Source organism: Seriola lalandi, unplaced genomic scaffold (assembly GCF_002814215.2).
Source record: "Seriola lalandi dorsalis isolate HSWRI2012SDOR001 ecotype SW California unplaced genomic scaffold, Sedor1 jcf7180002054563, whole genome shotgun sequence".
Classification (NCBI taxonomy): Eukaryota; Metazoa; Chordata; class Actinopteri; order Carangiformes; family Carangidae; genus Seriola; species Seriola lalandi.
In genome coordinates, this window is record NW_019525116.1 from 1,513,356 (window position 1) to 1,525,421 (window position 12,066).

Here is a 12,066-nt window from a genome sequence, read left to right on the forward strand (position 1 = left end):
CATATTTTTGAAGTGTTTTTATTGCACAAATGTCATGTTTAGTGAAAGGCATATAGAAAAAAAAAAAAATCAAAAAAAAAAAAAATCAAGAGGTTAGCAAAGATGTATAGTTTGAACAATGTTGAAACAAAGCCAACACATTAGGGTGAAATGTTACTATACATTTACTCGACATTATTGCCATTGTGGATATCAGGGTGGGAATGATGATCAATAAATTAGCTACATTCCTATATTTGATGGAATAAAAATAATGTTTGGTCGTTTGATGGATTAAAAATACAGTAAATATACTCATGCTTTTTTTTCCCCCCACTAGATGTCGCCCTGCCACATGTCCAAAATCATAGCTGTGATGCTTTTAAAATCAGGAGCTCAAATATGTTGGTCCATTTACTTCTGACACCATTTAAAGCCAAAACTGAAATGTAAGTGTAAATTTCTGCACTCTAATGTGTTGAAAATGAATCCTGTGACAGCTAGAGGCACTTCTAACTTTTACATTCAAGACATTCGGTGGGTTAACAGTATGATGCAGAAGGTTCAAAAGGAGGATCTCATCTGTATATTTGGCATGATTCACATTAGCAATTATCAGCAAGCACCTGGGTCTGCTTTGATATTGCTATTTATTGCCAGTGGTGGACAACGTACTCAGACACTTTGCATAGGTAAATGTAGCAATACCACAATGTAAAAATACTCCTTTTGCATTATCAGCAAAATGTTCTTTAATTATGAAAGTAAGTGAAGTAAAATATTGTTACTTATACTTACAACATACTTAATAAACTAATTTGTTTTGTATGTAAAAAATCTCATTTTTTAAAGTAACTATAACTGACAAATGTAATGGAGTATAAGTAAAAAGTGACATCAAATGGAAAACTCAAGTAAAGTTCAAGTACCCTAAAATTTATATCCAAGTACAGTATCTGAGTAACTGCACTTAGTTTCATCCTCCACTGTTTACAGCACATAAAAGGTGAGGCCAGGTAAAGTGCAAAAGGAGCAACAGCACTAAAGCCAAAGTTCACTGAGGCAGAAGGCAAGCGGGAAATGTTTCCAAAAGGCTGGAAGCAAAAAGACAACAGCTTCACTCTCAGTACAAAAAAAACTACTGGTGACCTAGTTTACCCCAACATCAAACTGGATATCACAAAACTTACATTTACTTTTTTTTAAGTTTATAAATGCATTGTCTGACAGACCCTGCTACTTTTTCTAAATACCTCCTCAAAAACCAAAGACTCACGCTGCACACAAGCCATGTAAATCAGCCCAGTAACATCGGCAAAACGGGTAATCTGGCAGGCCTGTGAACACGACTATTTGTCAGCGCAGGTGCTCACAAAACAAAAGCGATGTCCGCACAAAGCTACAAGTCCTCCTGCATTGTTCGCCCCCCCCCCCGGGTCAACCTGTGGACCCGGGGCTTCTGCGTCATCCCGAGCGGCGGGATCCCGGAGCCTGCGGAGCTCCGACGTGGACTCTGTTCCAACTGGGTTGAAGTTCAATAGCACCAACACAGTCACTTGTTTCCTTTCAAGGAACGATCAGATTCTGCTTCGTCAGTGTTCAAACTGGACAGGACGGGTAAGGGAGGTGAGGCCAGGGGTATAAAAAGTAAAAAAAAAAAAAAAAAAAAAAAAAATCTCTAATTACAATGCAAATATAAAAAGCAGTAGAAAATAAATCTATAAATAGCAAAAGGTCATTTGATCTCAAACTAAGTGTTGTTTGGGTGTTTTTAGCAGTAATAAAATTCATCAGCGCAATGAGATACAGACGTTGACCACTAAATTAAATCTTTTGACGTAAGGTCAGTGTAAACACTTTTTTTGTTTTATTCATGGAAAGAAAAACAATAAATTCCCAAGAGTAAAACTATGTTTAGGGAAAAAAAAGGGGCAATAAAGACGACAGTGACGTCAATCAGTGTTAAATAACAGACTGGGAGGTTTGCTCATCACAAAGACAGTTGTGGTTGTTTGTCTGAAGTTAAAGCAAAAGGGGAGGGGGGGGGGATGGGGGGCGGTGAGGCTGTCCGTGTTTTTTTAATCTGAGTACTGGTTGTAGCCGTCGAACTCCACCTCGCTGCCGTTGTTATAGTAGGCCTCGGTGGGGTTGGTGCAGTACTTGTTGTCATAGACCTGGCGGGGCAGGCCGTAGGTGGTCATGCCCTGCTGGGAAGCCACTTTGTTGGTGCCCATCTGCAGAGAGATGGTGGTGGTGTCACAGTTCTCCAGCTCCAGCTTCTTGTCAAAGATGTGCCTCCTGGTTCCCGGAGCTGTCATGCCAGACTAAGGGGACGGAAACAAGATGAAGGGGTTTTTGAAATTAAAAAAGAAAAAGAAAACATTCTGCGGGTTGTGTAAATATATTTTTTTTTTCAAAGCCTCTTGAAGAGGCAACGAATACTGACTGAATTCGAAGAATAAAAAAGGCCGGTGATGCTGAATGTTTTTCTAACTGTCAACATCCCTCTCTGTGTCGTAAAGCTTCGCTGTTGCCCAGACACTATTAAAAACACAACATCGCCGCGTTGGGTGACATGTTCCTTCATAATGATGGATATGGGCACTCAAGTTTTTATTTGTCAAACCCATGCACACTGTCCTGCTGCCAGAAATACTTGCTACAATAGTGGTTCTCAGCCTTTTTTATCTGATGTAACGCCAGAGCTGAACTCCGTGAACTCCAGTACGCTTTGATCCGCAGGCCACTCGTTCCAGCCGTCTTCACTTGATTGGTTTTAAACTGGAAGTTATTTAGCACTATTAATTGCATAAAAGAGGTTGAGTGTTTAGTTTGTTTTGGTCTGGTTGCACTGCTACCTCGGATTCTTTCAGCCATTAATCCCTTTCAGTTACTTTAACTATTTACTCAGCTAACTATTAATAGTTTAGCTAAATTTTAACATTGAGATTAAAGTGAAAGTTAAATCATTTTGCATGACTTTTACATGTGGCTATTTCAACCATGTATTGGCTACTTTAAGCTTTTTCACCGTATAATATTTTTAGCCATTTAATATCCATTTTAACCACTTAACCAGTCAATTTTTCTCATTTCTTCAACTGTTTATCCGACAATTTATATTTTATTTGAACTGCTTTTTTCTTGCTACAACTATTTATCCATTCATTTTAGCTAACTGTTCAGACTTTGCTTACTTTCTATCTAGTTTACACACACGCTGAAGTCATTATTTATTTAAAATGAAGTTTTTTTGTCTAATTTGATGAGCCACACTTTTTCCCAAATACCCCCTGGCTACAGCAGAATTACTGTGCTACAGCATCAACATGTGTATTAATCTGCATCTGAAAATAGTTCAACAACCTCACTGTTTAAGTAACTTACATCGCCCGAGCCTGAGATTTTATCTGGTAAAATGGATGAATAAAAGAATTATTTTTAGTGCGTCTCTCCTCACCTGGCTGGCTCCTTTGTTGGTACCCATCTGTAGGCTGATAGTAGACTGGTCCAGCGGGTTGTCCATGCCCATCTTGGCATCATACAGGTGGCGCCGTGTGCCGTAAGAGGTCATGCCCTTTTGGCTGGCAAGCTTGTTGGTGCCCATCTAGAGATACAGCAAAATGGAGTGAGCCGAACAAGTGAAAACACTCTGTCAGTTCGAGGACATAGCTGACACTTTGGGCTTCATCTGTACGACTAAAAGCAAATGTAAGGTCACACCCATGATGGCAAAATTAACCCGTTATTCTATTCAAAACCTATTCTGCACGACTCCAGCAGGGGGCACAATTACAACCCACATCCATTTATCTGGTCTGAAATGGGTGTCCTGCCAGCAGAGCATCTTTAGACACATGGAGATACAATCTCACATGCGATCAAGGGTGTTAAAGCAGTAGATCAGTGTAGTTTAAAGCACAACTGCTGTTCTGACCTGCAGGCCTATGATGTTGCGTCCCTCCCTGAGCTTCTCTGGAGCGAAGCGGCGCTGCTGCTTCTCGGCGTACTTCACTCCAAAGTCATACTTGGAGCGGAAACCTTTGGACTTGGCCTGAGAGAGAGAGAAGTGGCAAGAGACAGAAAGGAAAATGGTGGTAATAAAGTGTGTATTTTTCATACCCATGTTGTTTTTATTAGGCTGATGCCGTTTCTATATTGTCCTAGTCCGTGCAACACAAAGCACTCACACAGGTAAATGAATGGCTGCAACACTGAGCACAGAACTATCACAATATACTTATGTACAGTCGTTGCTTGTGGTGTCTGCAGGATAAAAGTTATAATTATTGGGATTTTTACTGGTTGCACCTGATTCTCTACCATCACACTTTCCTACAACAGATGTCACTGGAGTAACAGTGTGTGTGTGTGTGTGTGTGTGTGTGTGTGTGTAGCTGCCCTTACAATTCCAACCAGAGCAATGAGCGTGCTCTGGACCTGAGTGTGGTTGACATTCTCAAACAGATCGTTGGCCTCAAAGATGTCATGTGGCTTCAGGCCGTACTCTGTGATCGCACGGACAAAGTTCCCTATGTTTTCCAGCTGAGGAGGATGGAGGCAAAAAAAAAAACCCAGAAATATTAGAGAGAGTAGGAGCTGAAGGAGCTGAACACAGCTTTACACAGTCAAAAACCTTTTAAAGCAACACTTCCACATTTAGTTAGATTGAGAAGATCGATACCACTCACGTTTCTATACGATAAATATGAAGCTAAAACTAGCAGCTGGCTAGCTTAGCTTAGCACAGAGACTGCAAACAGGAGAAAACAGCTAGCCTAAGATGTAATGGATTAATTAGTGAGCTTTTGTTACTTCTGGACAGAGCTATTCTCCCATTTTATTCCTTGTCTTAAGCTAACTAGCTGCCAGCAGTAGCTTCGTATTTATCATACAGATATGAATCTAAAAACTCTCCTAAAAAGACAGTGACTAAGCATTCTTTCCCAAAATGTGGAACTAATACTTTAATATTGTGATAACAGTTTGGTGTGGACACCATAAAGAATAAAACTGAGGATTCTGTGTATTTGCATTTTGACTGTTGATGGCTCCGTACAGCCATAACCTTAAACTTATATTGCCGTTTAGCACCTTCTTATGTGATGATGGGTACGTTATTGTATCCCTGTGTGGTGTGTTTTCTATGTTTTGGGATTTTTGAAAGTGTTTGTGGCTCTGCGAAGCACTTTGTGACTGTGAAAAGTTCTATATAAATAAACTTTACTTTAAATAAGATCCTATTAAAATGCACAGAAACTGAATTAAATGACAACTGCTAAAAATTTAAAGTACCTCAAGGCTTTTTCTTCCCCCATGCATTGCCCTTATAATGTCTGACTCCCATCTGAAAGCTTTGACTGTGTCGTCCATTCATTTGCAGCAGCATTAATATCACAGTGAGAATTTTTTTTTTTTGAAAAGAGCTTCAATCAAGCCTTAGAAGCAATGTTTGCTTTTTCAAGCCTGTAAAAGGCTAATAAATGCCACGCTGAGATGGGCTTCATTTGATATGGCAGCTACTTTATGGAATGTAAATAGGCTCCGTGTTGTCAAGGCCAATATGGCAGACTAACCAAGTTCCACATGCTCTGGAAAACGTCCCTGACTTTGAGAGTAGCAGGACAAATAAGGCCCTTTTTTTTTTTTTTTTTTTTTTAAACTTTTCCATGGAGCTGGTGCATTACCTGGTGCCAGTTTTGACTGGAGTGGTTGATCTTTCTCACAGAACCAGGCTGGAGAACATTAATGAGTCTAAAAGAGAGAGGCACAGAATTCAAGAAAATCTTTTAAAAAAGGGGCAGGTAATATTATTGGGGACAATCACTGAGATGAGTACGATTACATTTCTGGAGGTGTCTGTGTCTGTCCACTCACTCGCACAACAGGACTCCATCCTTCAGGCTCTCCATGAAGCTGTCCCCCATCCTCTTGCCGGTCACATCCTGAATCCACAGCTTCAGCTCCTCCTCCTTCTGGGGGTCATACTTCCCTGCAAGCTAACGATGGGACAGAGGTCAAGAGGTCAAACATTAGATTTTACTTTCGCTTTATATTCAGTTTTGTTCTAAAAATATTTCAGCCCATCGAACCTTCTATGACCATTTCTAATCTCTAGTGGCTTTCATGAGAAGCACAAAAAAGACTCGGCAAAGTGAAGAGTGGTCAATGTTTCCTGCGGTTGGAAAACAGAAAACACATGAAGAAAAAGCAAATTCACCCTCGTATGTTGTGGAAGAAGAAAAGGTGTAAATGTAAGCATCAATCTGTTCCGTGGAATATTCAGATTCAGCTTTTTCAAACTGAGCTGTAAACTTTATTACCAGTATGTGTGTGTGTGTGTGTGTGTGTGTGTGGGGAGAAATGTGTTCCTGCAGACGCCCTTCTGTAGGTGGGAGCTGCCACAGAGTCGGACTTGAGGACTGTGGCAGGTGTTTAAACGTTTGTCTCTCACCACGATAAGTGAGTGACACAAATCATGAAACTTTCAGGTGTGTAGCTGAGATGAAGGTTGTGTTCGAAGACGGGTGGCGGTCCGACCCGTGAGTACTGAGTGCTCGTATATTAATGTACTAATGAATACTAGGTGGGTCAAAACGCCAACACGTTGACAGGTGTTGCGGCTGCTGTGATCCCATTGCATTACAGGCTCTAGTTTCATCTAATTTTGTACCAATTATAGGGAAACTAGGATTTATTTATCTTGAGAAAAGCTCCATTAAAACCAGAGAAAATATTAATAAGCACTAGTACATTTTGTTCTCCATATTTCTTCTGTTTCCCCACAGTTTTGCATGTTGAGCTGACCTCCAGTACACTCACAAAAATTCTTGGATTACTACTTGAATGAATCAGAAGTGTACCATTTGAAAACTGTGTCTACTTTCCTTACAACCGCTAACGAATTAAATACTTCTTTCCAGGAAACTTCGTGGGAAGTTGTTTGGAAATCACACACCCATTAAATGAAACGATACTCACTTTTTTGATCATGATTGGGAAGAATAAAGTGAAATTCTCTGAGGGACGGAATAAAAGCAGTAGAGCATAGATAATGTCACTTGAAATATATTTTAAAAAATACTCAAATCTTAAAAAGGTAAATGCACACACACACACACACACACACACACACACACACACACACACACACACACGTCTCTTTGTCAGTTTAATACAACCTTTCTTTCAAGCCTAATTTCAGGTTTTTGGTTCCTAAAATAACTCTGGTTTCTGCCTCTCTTTTCTCGTAAGGCACATCATAACTGTACTGTCACTGAAAGTCTTACTGTATAATAAAAAGTACTTTGAGATGAAGGGTATAAAAAGAACAGGAATAAAAAATGAAAATGAAAAAGGCCTGTGGACATTCCTGCTTAGAGAAACACTCTGGTCTCTCTCTTTCTCTCTCTCTCTTCTCTCCCTGTATTTCCTTATTGGCACAAACACATTGCCCTAATACTTTGAATTCTGGCGTGGTGTTTAAGGCTGCTCCCCCCCTTGCACGCACACACACACACACACACACACACACACACACACACACACACACACGCCCTCGTCCCCTTTTCCTGAATGTTCTGCAGATAAGTCTTCACAGTCTGGGATCGCCAGCCAACACAAACAAGTATTTCAAAGCAGCGGGGATAGCGGAGGCTTCCAGTCCATCACACCAAACTTGGGAGAAACAGCTTTCCCAAACACTCCTCCCTCTCCCTTCGACTGTCTCGCTCTCCGTCTCCCATTGGCCCAGCTCATATTTCTCTCTCCCCCCCTGTTTGTCTCACCCCCTCTCTCCCTCTGGGTTTTCCAGAATCTGCCCTTTTACAGTGAGTTGACTATTCAGGCAAACCACGTCTGATAAAGACAGGCCAAGATCGACAGGTCCTGCTTCCAGTCGAGGTACTTGAGCTCAGAGTCTGATTTAGCCGTGTTGTTCTTTTCATAGTGGAGCTCAGGAATGCGGTCAGAACTGGTTGTTTTCTGAACTCTGAAAGATTTTTTATTCATAAACATGAATCACAAAAAAAAGGCAAATAGGACAGAGCATGAATACTGAAGAATAACCCATTCAACAAAACCTTAAATAGTGCTGGTGATGCTGGATATCAAACCTCAATCTAAACTTTGCAGGTCCACTCATAGAGCAAGACTGTGTAACCTTTGCTAGAGAAAGGTCACTGTGGACACAAGTGACAATTATGGAAAAATGGCAAATGCTAAAACAAACTTGGCACGAGAGGAGAAGAGTCATACGGTCAGTAAAGTGAGCGAGTAATGTCAGGTATACAGCAATATCTATCTGAAGTAAGCCTCTAGCCATACCAGACCAAGTAAGGCCACAGTGACAAACCTCCTGACGAACTGAAATGAGCCACGGTGCATTTTATCACTATTTGTTCATGGACAATTCTGTTATTTCTTCTTCTGTAAGAGTATCAATACAACAATCAGCAGAATTATCATCAGGTGAGGCGGTGCCGTTTTGGTATTTTAGTCCAGTGGTTCCCAACCGAGGGGCTGGGCGTCCTCCGATGGGTCACCAGATAAATCTGAGGGGTTGTGAGATGATTAATGGGAGAGGAAAGAAATAAAAACAAAACGTTCTGCTGCATAAATGTGTATTAATGTTTTGCATATTTCCTTAATGGTCGTTTCATTTTGTTTAATCATGGACAACTTGACCTTGTCAGGCTGCTAACAATTATCTAAATGAAACCATCTGAGGAGTTTAGAGGGGAAATGTCTCTCTGCTGACAACTTATCTGAAACGTGACAAAGGACCTCAACGAGCCGCTGCTTTGAGAAACACTGCTTTAATCTTTATCAATGTGTTGTATTTTATAAGCTTTTCATATGTTTTTATATGTATATATAAAAATCTTTCAAGTAGGCAAAATGATGTGGAGTAGAAAACTATAATGTTTCCCTCTGAAATATAGTGTAGAAGTATAAAGTACCATCAAATGGAAATACAGATGGAGTGGAAGTACAAGTACCTCAGACTGTACTCAAGCACCAAATGTCTGGTCAAATTCTTCCTTGTTTAAAATCAGAAAGTTTCTGACTCAAATCAAACTTTTGCCAGTTGTGGACAGACGATCATTGTTTTTAGACATTTTACATGTGAGATATCTGGCTTCTTTGTTTTAGTAAAAACCGTATCTGTATCTATATCTATATCTAAGTGAGGTATTGAAAAAAAGTTCTGGTCGCAAAACTCCACAATCAAAACATTTGAAATAATACCTTGTTTTGTTAAAAAGATGCAAAGCAAACAGTTACAGGATAATGATAAAAACTTAAACATTATGTAACAGCAGCAAAGTGCGCCGTGATGTCAGTTACACATCGATCTAAACATGACCAACATTAGCTAACATCTGCCAGTAGAAGCTACTCGTCACAGCAGACCAGGGCTGAACGTAGCAATAGCTCGGGGTAAGATGAACGCCAGCTTTAAATCTATAAAGACCAAGACTGCAGTATTTTTCCCCTCTATTTAGGCGTCGGTCAACAACAACAACTTGTAGAAACTCACGGGCCGTTTGCTATAAAAGATTTTAACATGTGGGGTCCAACAACAGAGAACAGATCATCAGTGTAAATGCATCCAGCTGTTTGTAAGCGAACACAAACAAACAAATAGTTCCTTGATAAAAGCCGCAGTGAAATCATCTCAAGTGTGCTGTGGTTCATTGTGATTTCTGTTCACTAAACAAATAGTTGTTGTGTAAGATGGATCTGCCATACGAGGCGCTGGTATGATTCCGTCTCCGCCATCCGTCTCCTGTCCACCTGTGTTCTGTCGGGACGGTGTTTCGTCATTCTTGACTTCAATGTAAATTGTTTAGATGAGGGACACTTTCTCAAGTTCCAAGTCAGAGCCCGGTCACTCCTTAAAAGGCCATTAGATGATGCTGATGTACCTGTCAGTCTTCCTGCTGCATCTCTGCTCCTCTGTGATGTCATGCCGCTGGAACCTACCATCCCTGCCCGACCCGCCGAGCCCTGCCGCTCAGATAACAGCTGTGTTTAACGTCGTTTCTATTCTACAGGAAAGCGACCTGGGAACGGTACAAAGATGGCAACGAAGTATTGCCAAAATCTCAAACCTTCATTCCTGACTAAACAGCCTGCTGACTGCTGAGTAGTTAGGAAAGGAATGTGGGTTTCGTAGAGTGAAGAGCACCTCTGTGTGAGATTAAAGTACTGATGAGAGACGGCACTATTCAGGGAAGAGGACACGTCCCTCCAGGACAATAACGACGATGATGATCCGGGTGTCGGAGCAGTCACAGGCTGACCTTTCTCAAACTGTCAGCAGCTCTGACTCATCCCAGCGTACAGAGTCACTACTGTCATGATGCCACCAACAGAGAGGCAGCAAACACATGAAATAAAAATCCCAAAAATCCTATTGACTCTCGCTTTAAGAACACATCTCAGCTTTGTCAGGATGCTGCAGTTTAAACTGGAGGAATACGATTGTGGGAGGGGAGTACATTTATTGTAGTACTGCAGTTTGAGGTACTTGCACTTTACTATTGCTGTCTATGCTATTATTATTATTATTATTATTATTATTATTCGTCTGCTTCACAACACAGAGAAGATATTGGGATTTTTTTTTACTTACAAATGTATCATCGGCTTATAAAGTCTGATGTATTTATATGAGCTTCAACAACAAACACATATAAAGCAGTTAAAATTAAATGAAAATGCTGCTCACATGCTGATGAAAACGGAATAATTATCAAAAAATATAATATAAAATATATTTACTGGCATTATGAGTACTTTTACTTTTGATACTTCAAGTATATTTTGCAAATAATGCTTATTTACTTTTACATAAGTAGGACTGTGAATGCAGCACTTATTGTACCTCCTAACAACCTCCTAACAAAGTAACTCAGAGTCAAAAACAAATCCACTCATAATCATTATATGTGCCTTTAATTTTGCAAATCAAACTTAAATCATCGCTTAAGCATCTTGACCTTCAGTACCTGCAGGATCATCTTCACAATCCTACATAAAAGGTTCATTTCAGTCCCTTTGGTTTCTGATCCCCGGAGATAAACAAACCAATAACAGAAGAATAACACAGCATTGTGCAGCACAAGTCAAATCCCCCCCCCCCCCCCCCCCCCCCTCCCTCCTCATGCTGCACTCTCACAGACTAAATGCCCTGACCCCTCATAATCGCACAAATAATTTGGCCACTAAGACCTACTTTCAGCTCCAAAACAATCACCTCCCTCACTGTGTGATCTGTTATCAGAGGGCAGGAGTGCACACAACCTGGAGTCACACTACAGTGAGATCACATCAAAAACAGCCTCTTTCTAATTGTTAAAACTGAACATGCATATGCTTCAAAGATAAGAGTTACAGACACTCATTTATGTACGAGTCACTTTTTGTGTCCTTTATTTTATATTTGAGGATGAAACACGTGCCAACAGGTCGCTCAGGTACCTCAGGGTGACTGCAACTTCCTTATACCAAGTTTTTATCCAGCAGTATCATATAATTGCTCCATATATCACATAAACAACCATTTGATCGCTGCACAGGGTTTCCGTTTGAAGGTGATCCATCTTGGAGTTACTTATGATGAAGGAAAACTATTCAAATAGTGAGTGTTTACGTTATTCATCCTCATGCCAGCCTTCATTGGCCCTCGGTGGACCCCTGACCTCGCTCCAGGTGCTAACGCTACAGCGTGTTTCATAGAAGATAAGAATATATATAAAAAATGTGAACTTACCTTACTCTTGACCTCGGCAGAGAGACCGAAGGCTGGGCCGCTCCTGAAATGTGATGTCATTCTGTTGTTTTGTCTATTTACAGTGGAGCTGAGGAGGGCTTTAAAAATGGAGGAGCAGGTTACAGCTTTCTGTCCGAGGCAGAGAAACACAGAGAAAAAGTCCCGAACAAATCCGTAGGTACCTTTCTTTTTTTTTTTTTTTCTTTTTTTTTTTTTCCTTTCTTCAGTTCGTCACAGTCGTGCTCGGACCTGCTCGTGAGGCTTTTGGACAACTTTCCGACACTGTTCTGAATCTTTTTTAAACTCTT

The 12,066-nt window shown here is 40.6% G+C and overlaps 1 protein-coding gene across 1 annotated transcript; it reads right to left on the reverse strand.

The window, feature by feature from the left end:
- On the reverse strand, positions 1–12,066 carry cnn1b (calponin 1, basic, smooth muscle, b). Its single transcript, XM_023416257.2, has 7 exons — positions 11,759–12,066; positions 5,857–5,978; positions 5,667–5,733; positions 4,387–4,524; positions 3,917–4,033; positions 3,440–3,586; positions 1–2,303 (listed from the first exon to the last, which is right to left on the reverse strand). Exons 1-7 carry the CDS (start codon positions 11,816–11,818, stop codon positions 2,058–2,060), a joined length of 897 nt encoding a protein of 298 aa, XP_023272025.1. The 5' UTR covers positions 11,819–12,066; the 3' UTR covers positions 1–2,057.